This window comes from Bubalus kerabau, chromosome 14, assembly GCF_029407905.1.
Source record: "Bubalus kerabau isolate K-KA32 ecotype Philippines breed swamp buffalo chromosome 14, PCC_UOA_SB_1v2, whole genome shotgun sequence".
Classification (NCBI taxonomy): Eukaryota; Metazoa; Chordata; class Mammalia; order Artiodactyla; family Bovidae; genus Bubalus; species Bubalus kerabau.
Window position 1 is genome coordinate 66,486,125 of NC_073637.1, and position 14,116 is coordinate 66,500,240.

Consider the following 14,116-nt stretch of genomic DNA (forward strand, 5'->3'; position numbering starts at 1 on the left):
AATGTAGGAGACTTAGGAGACGCAGGTTCGATCCCTGGGTCGGGAAGATCCCCTGGAGGAGGAAATGGGAAACCACTCCAGTGTTCTCCTCTGGAGAATCCCATGTACGGGGGAGCCTGGCGGGCTACAGTCCGCGGGGTCACAGTGAGTCTGACACAACTGAAGCGGTTTAGCACGCACGCGGGTGCCTCGGTGCGGTGGGGGCGCGGAGGGCGGGAAAGCAGAGACGGAACTCCCGGGCGCAGGCGGGGCCGAGGGTCTGCGGGGTCGCGGGGCGGCGGCCGGCGGGAGGAAGGGGCGGGGCGGCGCGGCGCGGGGCGGGGCAGTTACTCAGGGCGGGCAGTTCAAACCGAAGGAGGGAAAAGGCGGCGGCCCCACGCGGACCCGGCGTGGAGGTTGCCATAGCCGAGCATCCCTGGGGACGAGGCCGCGGCTCCTCGGCGGCGCTCGGGCAGCTGCCGCCCACACATCCCCGCCCGGCGCGTCGGCGCGGTGGGCGCGGCCGCCCCGAGGCCCCCAGGTGGGCAGGAGCGGGGACACCAGGTGTGTGAGGGCGGCCGGCCTCTGGGCGTCCCCAGCCTGGCGCCCGCTCAGCTTCCCAGGGGCCGCGACGAGAGAGGCGCCCCGACACGGTTCGCCTTCCTCTCGCTCTGGTTCCAGGCGACGCCCGCCCGTCCTCGGCCCGTCGGCGGCTTCCTGGGGCCCTGGGGCCGGCCCGGCCTCCCTCAGCCAGCCCGGCCTGGGGAGGGTCCGCGGACCGACGAGCGACCTGGTTGACGCCCCCGGGGAGACCGTTAACCAGCCACCCGCCGACGGCACCTCGGGCAGGAGACGACCGCGCAGCAGCTGACCCTGCGTGGTCAGAGAGCCGAATTGGGGCCGTTTTCCTCCGTCCCAAGACTAGCTGGAGCACACAGAGATATGACAATTTCTGTTGTCTGGAAAGCTGGGGGGAATTCAAAGTGATTTAGGTCTTTTAAAGCGTTAGAAAATAATCCCGATAGCACGTACTTGAGGTATCCCTCAAATCTTAGCCGGCATCGTGCCGCTACTGCACGTTTCCATTAATTGTTCAAAATTATTTAGTTGTCTCTTTAAGTGGTATTACTTTGGCGTGAATTTTAAAGGCAAAGTGAGAAATTTCCTTTATCGGAAGCCTACGTAACGTTGGCGTCTAAGAACTCGAGATTTACTGATGGTAAGATGTTGTACTTTAACAAATGAAGGAAATTCGGTTTGAATTACTTTAAGTACTTCATTGAGTTAACCAGTGTTTGTTTTTTTCTTTTTCAAAGAGCACTATAGAGATGTGTGTTCTTAATCCTTATCAGGAGCTTGATTTTAAAAACATGAATATTGAAGAGGCTTGTTTGTTTCATCAGTGAACTGTTGAATCAGTGAAACTGAGCAAGTCAACCGGCATTCCACGATTTTGCATAAATACTTTTGAAGTTTGAAAAACCACGTTTTGAGACCAGTGTCTTGGGTTGAAAATGATAAAAAAAAAAAAAAAAAAAAAAGATGACACCAGAGAAAGCACGGTGGAAGCAATTTCAAATGGGTAGATGAACAAAATGAAAATCGGAAGTTTTTTGTATGTTTAAAGCAAGTGGTCTATGGTTTTTAGCGGGGAGAGGATTTTATTTGCATCCCTGCTTTTGTTTCCATCAATTTGCCTCTCAGGTTCCCAAATTCGAGCATGGTGAGACACCTAGTGGTGAAGTAGAAGAATAGTTACATTTGTTTTAATTTTTAAACGTTTTAAAAAAGCTCGGACCTAACTTTACCAAATGACATGAGAGAAAACTATTACTTAATAAAGTGATTTTCGGAGAGTAGGAAACATTCGTGTGTGGAGGTGTAATTTGAAAACAAAAATTGTTTTAAAATATGAAATACAGAAAGCAAAATTTGATCATCTTGGCTGGTAAGCAGGTACAGAAGAGATCAGTCACAATCTGAGGGAATCTAAATCAGAAGAGAACGTGTGTGAGATTTACCAAAATAGAATATAGGTTTTAAAAGTTGAAAAACACTTACTTTGCCCAGTAATAATGATCATTGCACCACAAAGAAACAATTTGGTTTTTTGGTTAGAATAGCAAATTTTTAAAAAAACGTATTCACTTACATGTTTAACTGATAGAACTTAGGCATAAATAACTTTCCCAGTATACTCAACTAACAATATATCTTCCCAGGATCTTTTAGAAAAGAATCATGTATTCGGACTGGAGAAAACTTTAAAAGAAGGACAGTTTTCTTAGTGTCCTTTGAATAATCTGGAGAAATAACTTTCTTATATTTTAAGATTTAATTCAAGTTTCTAAAAAGTTTAAGATTTAATTCAAGTTCCTAAAAAGGAATGCAGTAATACGGTTGAAAAGGTTAAAGAGTCAAGTATTTCCTTAAAAAAAGTGAAATGTTTCCTAGTGTCCTTCCTTACAAATATAATACTGAATCACATTTCTTCTCTAAGTAATGTACTTAAATTCTTTATTTTCAATTTAAGAATATTATAAAGGGTGGGTTCCCACATAGAAAATATTTACCAGATGAGACACGAATGAGTATAACCTGCCAGGTTTGAGATGGCCTGTGGGGCTTTGGTTCATTTTGATTAGCTCAAGAATATGTTACTAATTTATCGGTGAGCCAAAGAGCCTTTGCAAAGGTGAAAGCCTTGGAATTCAGACCTTGTGAATGGTCAGAAAGACCAGGTTTCTGAGACAAGCCCATGTTACAAGTATGAGTAACATTATCCTAGAGTTGCTTTGCTGAATTGCTGTTTATCCTAGTGGCTGACTCACTTGACCAGTAGTCAAAATAAGCATATCGGTTTTTTTAAGCATCTTTATTTACATTGCAGAAATCTGAAAGGAAATATCCACTTGACTAAATATAGGCCAGCACAAATAAGCTAGAATGTTAGAACTACAATAATGTACTTTAGCACTGTAAAAATTATAAGGTAATACAATCATCTAAAAATTATGCCCTGAAGTTTTTTTCCCTCAAGTGTAGTTAATGAAAATATCTGTGCACAGTGCCTAGACTATGCTTAGTCAGGTAATCTGTGAATATTTATATCCCGGAAATTTTGGTTTTTATGATGTTGAAACACTGTCGTAAGTAAGATACACATGAGTATATTGCAGAGGAGATTTGTTTTTTTAAAGTAACTTTTTTTTTATTGCCGTACAATTTTCCATAATCATCTGTGCTCATAACAAGTATTTTGGTATTAGCTGCCAGGCTATTAATTTCAAAGGAAGAATAAAATTTGTTTTCACTTTGTAGAAACAGAGATTCTGAAGATGTCAGAAAGGCATTCAGGTGAAGCCGGCACTGGAGCAGGAAATGAGGTGGACTCTCCTATTGTCAGAGTCAAGTCCTCCAGCTTTGGAGACCTTTGTTCCACATCTTCTTTTCAAGATAGTGGCTACAGTGAGCTGTTAAAATCATGCAGCTTTGATAATACAGATAAAGAATTCTTTGGAAAGAAAGAAAGAGGCTCAACATTGATCCACGAATATCCTGAAACTTCAAGTTTGGCCTTAACCCATAGTTTAGAGTCTCCCACTCAAAGAAAGAGATTTGTCTTCCTCAGGAAGGAAAATGATAAAACCCCAGAACTTTGCGAAACTCCTAAAGTCAGTGGAAAAAAACATTTGCCACGCAGAAGATTGGACATATCTTTCTCTCTTCTAGACAGGGACGTTGAATCACACAGCAGTTCCCTCGAAAGTAGTACAAGCCAAGTTCCCAATTTAGAAAAAAATATTCCAAGCAGTGCTTCAGGTTTTCCAAGGCAAGGTAATTTTAGTTCTTCAGTTAGTAGCACTTTGAGAACAGGAGAAGTAACTTCCAGCAGTCAAAAATTGAGACTTAATTTTTCTCAACAGAAGACTTCCACAGTGGATGATTCCAAAGATGACTGTGGCCTATTTGAAGTTGAATGTATATCTCCGATTCAGGGCAGTAATTTTAAAGACTCTATCACACATGACTTTAGTGACAGCAGTCTATGTATTAATAATGAGAATACATATCCTGAACTTCTGGGCTCTTCTGTTGGTGGAACAAGCTGTAGAACAGATGAGGACATATTTGTGACTCCAATCAGTAATCTTGTACCAAGTGTTAAATTTAATGCAAGTCGAAGATTCTCTCCTTCAGCTGGAGTGAGACGCAATATTTCGACCCCTGAAGACAGCGGTTTCAACTCACTTTGCTTGGATAAATCAGAAGATTCCCTATCTGAGCAAGAGGGCTCTTTCCAAGAACTACTTCAGAAACATAAGGGAACTCTCAAAGTCAGGGACACCATAAAAAAGTCAAGGCGTCTTGGAAGATTGAGAAGACTGTCCACCCTTCGGGAGCAAGGCTCACAATCTGAGACAGAAGAAGAAAACCAGACCTACCTCTCTAGCTCTGAATCAACACCAGCGACCGCTTCAGACGTTTCAGAGAGCCAGCCGAGCAGTGACAGTAAGAGTGAGGATTTAAGCTTTAAGAATTTATCGAAGACCCCAGCCTTGCAATTAGTTCATGAGCTTTTTATGAAAAGCAAAAGGAAAAGATTCCAGCAAAACAGTGCACATGAATTGTTAGAAGAAAGGGACGGGGGGAAAATAGCTGTACTACAGCGTGTACTTGCAGGACTGATTGGCAAGAAAATGGGTATAGAAAAACTGGACATCTTAACAGAATTAAAGTACAGAAATCTAAAGCATGTTCTTGCTATGGTTTTAGATTCCTTGACTGCAGAAAGCCTATGTAGGTAAGATTTTTTTTTTCCCCCTGAAATAAAACTGCCTTTTATCACTTTCTTTTTTTTAAGGTGGAAAACTTTTCTGTTAGTTGAATAGCTTTTTAAAATTTTGTTTTATTATCTCTGTCTTGGTTACTTTATATTTTATCAAAATGGTTAAGTGAAATTCTTCAGTGTCAGAAATTTCGGTATCTTGAATGCTGCTTCATAAGTAAACAGAAACTGAGTCACATATATAGAAGTATTGAGGATAGGAACTAGTTACAAGACTAAATTGAGACTTTGTTTATATTGGCAGTTTTGCAAAGTGCAGGACTATCAAGATAAGCCCCATTGGTATGCCAGGGCCAGGAAGGAGAGAAGCCATGTGAAACAGGATTTCTGCAAGGTCATGGTTGAGGCAGGACAAGTGAGAGAGTTAGTCAGTCTCTTTTTCCATAGGTATATGTCAGGAGTTTGTTTCATTGAATCCTTATTCTTTTCTGACTCCTACTTCTATTGAAACCCTTCTTCACCTTTCCCCCATAAACTGCTGCTGTTGCTAAGTTGCTTCAGTCGTGTCTGACTCTGTGCGACCTCATACACGGCAGCCCACCAGGCTCTGCCGTCATAAACTAAGTGTCGGTTATTGTACAGAATTGTAGAATTTCATTGCTAGAAGTCTTCTGAAATGTCTAGTCCTATCACGTATTTGCAGATGAGAAAACTGAGCTCTAGAGAAGTTAAGCGACCTGCCAACAGTCACTCAAGGAGATAGGAATGGATGCAGATCTATATGGAGAAGGCAATGGCACCTCACTCCAGTACTCTTGCCTGGAAAATCCCATGGACGGAGGAGCCTGGTGGACTGCAGTCCATGGGGTCGGAAGAGTCGGACATGACTGAGCGACTTCGCTTTCACTTTTCACTTTCATGCATTGGAGAAGGAAATGGCAACCCACTCCAGTGTTCTTGCCTGGAGAGTCCCAGGGACGGGGGAGCCTGGTGGGCTGCCATCTATGGGGTCGCACAGAGTTGGACACGACTGAAGCGACTTAGCAGCAGCAGCAGCAGATCTATAACTGAGCCCTCTGATTTCTAAGCCCATATTTCCCCACAAACTCTTGTTAAGGTTTCAGTCCTTTAAAAATAGTGAAATAGAATTTGATCAGGAATGTCTTTGGTGTAACCCAAATAGGATAATAAGAAAGATTAATGGCCTATATGTCTATGCCTTAAAAAATGTTCAAATGAGATAAATTATTTGTTTAAAAAATCAGGAATATGGCTATGATATAGGGATTTTGTTTTTACACGATGGAATATTTGGATACAGACTAGTTAAAACTTGGCTGACCCTTTTAGGTGCTCGCTTGTGGGACAAATGGTATTCAGTCATATTGCAATGTAAGTGAAAGTTCACATTGCAATAATTGCCTTCCCTGCTCATCCCTCAAAATTTCTAGTATTTGCACTGCTGAGTGCATGTGTAACTTGTCAGTGCTTATTCTTGGAAATGTGAGAGACTGGACTCAGTTGAAATAGCTGAGGCAAACACCCAACTATGTATTGATGGTTCATTTCTTCTCCATTAAGTGACTTTCTGCCAGTTCCTCTCCATCTGATTCAAGGCACCTGTGTCAGCTTCAGTTCAGTTCAGTTGCTCAGTCGTGTCTGACTCTTTGCGAGAGGCAATGGCAACTGAGGTAGATGGAAGGATAGTAGTGTGGACAACTCAGGTGTAACCTGGGGCCCTCCATAACCTTCTCCTAACCTCATTCACTTTTATTGATAAATAAGCACTCACTGGACGTAAATTATGTTTTTTTCTTTAGCTGCTTTGTTCTCATAAACTTTGGTTTACAAAATAGAAACTTTGTAGTGCTGCTCATAATAATATTTATTATAGCTGACCCTTGGACAACCAGAAAATAGGGGTGCTGACCCTCTGGTGTGCAGCCTAAAATTTTTGTATAATTTATAGTCAGCTCTCCACATCCATGGTTCGGCATCCCTGGATTCAACTGACCAGGGACTGTGTAGTATTTACCGTGGAAAAAAATCCACATGTAAGTGGACCCACAGAGTTCAAAGCCATGTTGTTCAGGTATGTGCTTAGTCACTCAGTCGTGTCTGACTCTTTGCAACCCAGTGAACTGTAGCCCACTACACTCCTCTGTTCATGGGATTTTCCATGCAAGAATACTGATGTTGTTCAGGGGTCAGCTGTATCTGGCATTTAGTAGTTCCAATACAGGATTGATTGTTTTTGTGTTTGTTTACTCAAAATGACAGATATTTGTTAAATACAATAATAGGAGAAATTTATATAATCTGTTGCACTGTAGCGGATAATCATTTGTGGCATGTCATGTTCCAAGTTTTAAATATTAGTGTTACATGTAAGTTAAATCCTCTTAATCAGTCTCCCAGTGGACTCACTTGGGTTTATATGAAACTTTGTTTTATTTCCTTAACCATTTATAAGATAGTAACCTATCAATATGATGCTGACGTATTTTAATAGGTCTTCTTTCACAGCTATGCAAATCAAGTCATATTTTTAATGTGAAATTTTAGCTTTAAATTAGCTATCCAAAATCTTTAAAAACAAGTTTCTCTGATTGCCATATGTAAAAAAAGCTAATTCTGTGGCATATATGCAATATAAGGACTGATCTTTTTGTTACAGTGTTTGGAAAGTGAGCAGAAATTGGCGCGAAATTATTGTTCAAGATAAAAAAGCAAATCGAAGGAGGAAATTACATATCACACAACTGAAAACAAATTCTGAGGTAATGTATATAATGCTATTCTAAAACGTATTTGTATGATTATCTGATAATCACATATGTCTGGACAACCTAATTTAGTTTTCCTGCTATTCTTTAATCTCTCTCTTTATCAACATTCACTCGTTAAGTCCTTTTTTAATCCTTTGGCCACACCACACTCTTGCAGAATCTCAGTTCCCCCACCAGGGATTGAATGGCAGTGAAAGCCCAAAATCCTAACTACTAGGCCGCCAGGGAACTCCCACATTCATAAACTCATTCCCCCCTGCCCCCAAACTCCACTCTACCAAGTCCATAAATGGAGTGGACTAACTGAAATGAAGAACATCTTGCTGGGTTTTGTTGTTTAAGTATATATGCTGTTATCGGTATTTGATACTATTTTAATAGGATATGCCAGATCCTGTTCATAATTAGATATTGTTATAGCATTATCTGGAGAAGGCAATGGCACCCCACTCCAGTACTCTTGCCTGGAAAATCCCATTGACAGAGGAGCCTGGTAGGCTGCAGTCCATGAGGTCGCTAAGAGTTGGACACAACTGAGCGACTTCACTTTCACTTTTCACTTTGATGCATTGGAGAAGGAAATGGCAACCCACTCCAGCGTTCTTGCCTGGAGAATCCCAGGGACGGGGGAGCCTGGTGGGCTGCTGTCCATTGGGTCACACAGAGTCGGACACGACTGAAGTGACTTAGCAGCAGCAGCAGCAGCATAGCAATATCTTTTCAGTCTTTTATGTGCTTCCCTAGTGGCTCAGCTGTAAAGAATCTGCTTGCAATGCAGAAGACCGCCTGCCAACGCAGGAGACGCCTGTTTGACCCCAGGATTGGGAAGCTCCCCTGGAGATGGAAATGGCAACCCGCTTGAGTATCCTTGCCTGGAAAATCCCAGGAACAGAGGAGCCTGGAGGGCTTCAGTCTATGGGGTTGCAAGAGTCGGACATGACTTAGTGACTAAATTGTCCAGTCTTGATGTAGTATACTTGTAGTATACTCTACTCAAGTATAATCTTGAGTAGATAGTATATGCCAGTTGCTCACATTACAGTGGTGAACATTTTTGACATGATCCCTGCTCTCTTGGAGCTCGTATACCTAATATAAACAGGTGATTACAATACAGGTGTGTTAGAGGAAGCTCAGAGTTAGCTCTATTAGGACATTTAAAAGAAGTGTTTGATACTTGGGGATCAAGAGAAGGAAAAAATGCATCTCAGCTGAGACTTGAATAATGAGTTAGACAGGAAAGTTGTTTCAGCAGAGGGAATAGCATACATGAAGGCCTGGAGGTGAGTGAGCATGGCAGCTTAGTACTTGTAAAGCATCATGAACCTGCACTTTCTTAAAGATTTGAGGTCCAGCCCTGAAGTTATAAGCAAATTTTTATAGAAGCCGATTAATTCTTCATGGGGACACTATTTTGTGTAATAGGTATCTGATGACTCTACTACCCATATTTACTATGTATTCAACTTTTAGACTTTACTTAGGCATAAATGCCAAGAGAAACTCAGAATTAACTTCCTTATTCTTATTCTAGTAAAAAGTATGTAAAAATACAAGTAAACTTATAATTTGGCTAAATATAATTGAAATGAAGCATGTTGTGTTGTGCTTAGTCGCTCAGTCGTGTCTGACTCTTTGCGACCCCACAGACTGTAGCCTGCCAGGCTCCTCTGTCCATGGGGATTCTCCAGGCAAGAATATTGGAGTGGGTTGCCATGCCCTCCTCCAGAGGATCTTCTGAACCCAGGGAGGGAACCCAGGTCTCCCACAGTGCAGGCGGATTCTTTACCACCTGAGCCTCCAGGGAAATGAATCATAGTATAAACAAATATGAACACCCAGATACAGATTGAGGGTTTTCTCATTCCAAGGAAATATTAGGGACTGCTGTTAACTAAAGTATTGACTTTTATTTTATTTGAAGACAAGTTTTATCTTCTCACCTATGATAATCCTTCACAAGCTGCTTACTGCTGCAGCTGCTGGCTCTGGGAACTTATAATATTGAAGATATTAATTGCCTTCTTAACATACCTTTTTAGAGTGGCACCCTACTGCTAAGGACAGACCAAAAAACAAATTTTTAAGCAAGTACCTGTTCATATTAAGCTTTTAGCTCCATGCATTCCTTACATCCTATGTAAAAGAAACATTGGCAAGCCTTTGGGTAATTCTAGATAAAGTATTCTACCTTATATCCTACTTTTTAAAAAAACTTGGTTTCCTAAAGAACTCTATTTTTTTCCTTACTTGAGTTTTCCCCCTTATTTTGATTTACTTTAAATTTTTTAAAAACTAAAAACAAGTACGTGGTTTAAAACATCAAATTGGACTTTGACGCTTATAACAAAATACGTATTTTCCTGCCCTTCCTGCTCTTAATTCTTGCCTCATCAAGGCAATCAGTTTCAACTCTCTAGTTGTTCTTTTCCTTTTGATATTCACCTACATTTTTCTGAGTGGCGTGTCTTCACTGCTATTGCTTGTTTAGTTTTTTCTGTAGAGGAACTAGGTTAGTTCTCTAACCTCTCACTACTACTTGTCTACCCAGCTCTTCCTCTGAAGTCTTTTCTCCTAGTTTATGAATGTAATTACACCATCACTAGTGAATCAGGATTAGGTGCTGACATTATTAAGACTGCGTTGAGATTATTATGGCTTTTTGACAGCCGTAACGTATGGTACAGTATGATTATACCTATTACACCTTTTTTCTTATATAACTTTTCCCCTCACAGTTAATAAGTTAATAATTGCCCAGTTTCTTTCTTTTTCCTCTCTTTCCCTTTCTCTCTCCTTCTCCTTCTCTCTCTCTTACTCTTTCTTTCTTTTTAGTGTTTCTCTATACAGATGCCTGACTCACCATCCACCAGAACTGGAATTCTCCTCTGTGTAAGTCTGAATAAACCAGGTATTCTACCTGTTCCTTCTTTTCTTCAGAGACATCATTCCAGATGACCTTTGCCCTCTTGTTCCTGAATGAACTGGCTGCTTTCCTAATGTATATCATTAACCAAAACAGAAAAATTATAAAACAAAGTTGTTTGATGGTTTTCTTCACATGTGTATAGTGTCACTGAAAGATCCTTATGTGTGAAAAATAAAAGGCATACGAACCAGTTACGTGTAATAGGATCTCATTTTATCTGTTTGCCTTGCAGCAGTGAGAATGACCATAAAATTGGAATATTACACTATTTCCATCAAATTTCTTAATTTACTGTAGTCTTTACTTATAATCATAGAAATGAACAACAATAAGAGCTTCCCCTCTCACATTTAAATAAATTCTGGTATGGTGATAGTGCCTATATTTTGAAAAATGTTGATACTCAACGAATATTTGCCTTCGTTGACTACTAGACCTTACACTGTTCAGAGATAGTAGCCCACATTTTAAGCTCTGGGAGGATAGGGGTTAGACTGTTTTATTCACTTGGCACCTATTAGGTGAAATCTTTGTTAAATGAGTGAATGTTCTTCTATGGCTGAAATTCGCTTTAACAATATATCTCTATTCATTTTTTTGGTGCATGCATCATCACTGTGTTTGCTAACTGCATGGAAAATCCAATGGGTGTTTTCTTTTAGAGTACTCTTGTGTCATATGCTTCTAGTGTAGGCAGCAAATCATTTATAGGATGTAACATATTGAATCCTTGAGTAAGTTCAACTGTATTCATCCTAATTTCTAAAAACCAGTAGTCATCGATTACACATATGCCTATGTCAACTGCATAATTTTTCATGGCCAGCTAGCTTCATTCCTATACTTACCCTTCTATCATTTCTCGTGTTCTACCTCTTCCCCCTTTAGGAAACAATTCTGCAAAGGGAGGCTGTCAAGGGAGAGAAAACACAATAATAGTTGGACACTCAGGAAATTCACCTATAGTACATTTCATTTTAATAATTAGTTAAGAATGCCAGTTTGTTTAAAAAAAAACCTACAATGTTTTTTCTCATTTCCATCCTTAACAAAATAGAAGGCTATAAGGATTATTCGCTGAAAATATTTCTTGGCTAACTATTTGAGTTGGAGAAGGAAATGGCAACCCACTCCAGTGTTCTTGCCTGGAGAATCCCAGGGACAGGGGAGCCTGGTGGCTGCTGTCTATGGGGTCGCACAGAGTCGGACACAACTGACTCAACTTAGCAGCAACTATTTGAGTAATGTGGAAATCCAGTTCAAATAAGAGATATTTTTTTCTCCTTTAAAAATATCAAAGCTGTTTAAACTCAAGTGTAAAAATGAATCAAGTTTTACGAGTATTTGGTATTTGTAAAAGCCAGCCAAACAAATTGGGTTTCATGGTCTAACCAGGCCCATTAATTTTCTGACATGTGGCTGAAGTAAGAAATCTTCACAGAATTCCATGATATCCCATAGCAAATTTTGAAAAAATTTACCTCCTCTTTCACCTTGGCTTGAAAGGGGACTTGATAAACTCTGATCTGTGGGCCAAATCCTGTCCATCACCTGTGTTTTTATAATAAGTTTTATTGGAACAGCCCTGCCCCATCATTACATATCTCTGTAGCTGTGTTTGCTAAAATGACAGTTGACTAGCTTGCAACTATCTGGTCCTTTCCAGGAAAAATTTGCAAACTGATGCCTTAAACAGACTTAAAGCTAGCATTTATTGTTTCAACTTTGTATTTTTCTTTGACTTTTAAATGCTAGATAAGAGAATTTTTTTTTTTCCTCTAAAAAGGAATGGTTTAGGGAGAAAATTCCAATGGTGCAGAAACCACTTCCAAACATGTTACATGTGCATCTGAAAGCTGTCCTGGAACTTCTGATATGACAGTGTTACCCCTCTTGTCTTTTACCACAGGGGGCTATATTAGATGTTGAGGATGCTGCCACTCGGCTCCATCTGTTAAACCGATCAGCTCTAAGGTCTGTGCAAGCACAGGCTAGGACACCAGGTTTTCAGAAAGAACAAGCTTCAACATTTTCTCCTTGGGGAGAAGTTTTGACACCTATAGCAAGCTCTTCTGTTACTCACTTAAGTAGTAAACAGGAAGAATATGTCAAGGTGAGTATTTATCATAAATTATTAGGAGTAAATATTTACAGAGTTTGAAATAAAGCTGTCCTCTATGCGAAAATGGAAGATTTAGTGTGTGTGCTTTTACTGCAGGTTGCCAAAACACTTTTTATTGATGAAGCGTTAAAACCTTGCCCAAGGTGCCAGTCCCCTGCTAAGTACCAGCCTTATAAGAAAAGGGGGCTATGTAGCCGCACAGCCTGTGGCTTTGACTTTTGTGTGCTATGTTTGTGTGCTTATCATGGGTCTGAAGAATGTAGTAGAGGAGCAGCAAAGCCAAGAAATAGAAAAGATGTTCTTCCAGGAAGTGCCCAGAGTAAGCGGAATTTAAAACGCCTCTAAAGAGACTTTAAATATAAAAGAAGCATTCCCTCTGAGCAACATTTTGTGTGACTTAAAATTATGAGTATTTTGAAAGCATGCACATCTCCCCATCAATGACAGATGATGATTTATTTCCTGTTTTGTATATATTATGATCCATGTCATTGTATGTTTTCTTTGAAGTAGTGAGTTTTGGAAAAATCTAATTTTACTATGTCGTTTTTACTCATTTTAATAACTTAGTGTTTTTAAATAAAGAATTTTCAGTGTTATATGTATTTAACTGTTTCATGCAAAATTTAAAAACTGCATTTCATCACTATGTGTTGAAACGTTCTTCACTAATCAGTTTTCAAAAGTAGTTTTCCAGATAATATTAAAATTTTTGAACTTGAGACAGATGGCCTTATAGATTTCAAAATCCTTGAATATTTGACTGAAAATGAAATAAAATGTTTTCAGAATTCTGTTGAGTTTACTCTATAATCTCAATCTTTCTCTTAATTTAGCAAGTGTCATATTTGGGCAGACTTCTGGTTAAATATAATTTACTTAATATTGATAACTAAGAAGATGTAAAAAGTAAATTATTAGATATATGTGGTTATTCCAGTGAGAGTCTTAGTGAGTTAATAAATCCCCATAAGTCACACACAAGTTTCTTTTACCTTTGCTAAGTTGCTAAGTCACTTCAGTCATGTCTGACTCTGTGCGGTCCAAGAGATGGCAGCCCACCAGGCTCCCCCGTCCCTGGGATTCTCCAGGCAAGAACACTGGAGTGGGTTGCCATTTCCTTCTCCAATGCATGAAAGTGAAAAGTGAAAGTGAAGTTGCTCAGTCGTGTCTGACTCTTTGCGACTCCATGGACTGTAGCCCACCAGGCTCCTCTGCCCATGGGATTTTCCAGGCAAGAGTACTGGAGTGGGTGCCATTGCCTTCTCCATCTTTTACCTTGTTACATATGAAATTGTCAGCATTGCAGTGTAGGAATCTGGAATCCTCCCTCTAATCCATCCAGAGGCACTTTGTTATTGTTCCATGTTCTGCAATCACACTGCCCTCTCAGTATGTCACATTTGGCATTTTGTGGTTACTCCGTTCACTAGAATATAATATTTTATTTCACTCTGGTGGTGAAAAAGTAGATTTTACCATGTTTAGTTTTGAGATAAATAATCTCC

The 14,116-nt window shown here is 40.1% G+C and overlaps 1 protein-coding gene across 1 annotated transcript; it reads left to right on the plus strand.

Annotated features, from left to right (window-relative positions):
• The first annotated feature begins 334 nt into the window (after window positions 1–334).
• FBXO43 (F-box protein 43) lies at window positions 335–13,399 on the plus strand. The gene is made up of 5 exons (XM_055546530.1): window positions 335–543; window positions 3,301–4,783; window positions 7,446–7,548; window positions 12,396–12,599; window positions 12,705–13,399. The coding sequence occupies exons 2-5, from the start codon at window positions 3,318–3,320 to the stop codon at window positions 12,951–12,953; spliced, it is 2,022 nt and encodes a 673-aa protein (XP_055402505.1). The 5' UTR covers window positions 335–543; window positions 3,301–3,317; the 3' UTR covers window positions 12,954–13,399.
• The last annotated feature ends 717 nt before the right edge of the window (window positions 13,400–14,116 follow it).

Coding starts and splice junctions, on each gene's coding strand:
- FBXO43 (XM_055546530.1), top strand. CDS start 3,318: ATGTCAGAAAGGCATTCAGGTGAAGCCGGCACTGGAGCAGGAAATGAG. Junction 4,784..7,445: donor ACTGCAGAAAGCCTATGTAG/GTAAGATTTTTT, acceptor TTTTTGTTACAG/TGTTTGGAAAGTGAGCAGAA. Junction 7,549..12,395: donor AACTGAAAACAAATTCTGAG/GTAATGTATATA, acceptor CTTTTACCACAG/GGGGCTATATTAGATGTTGA.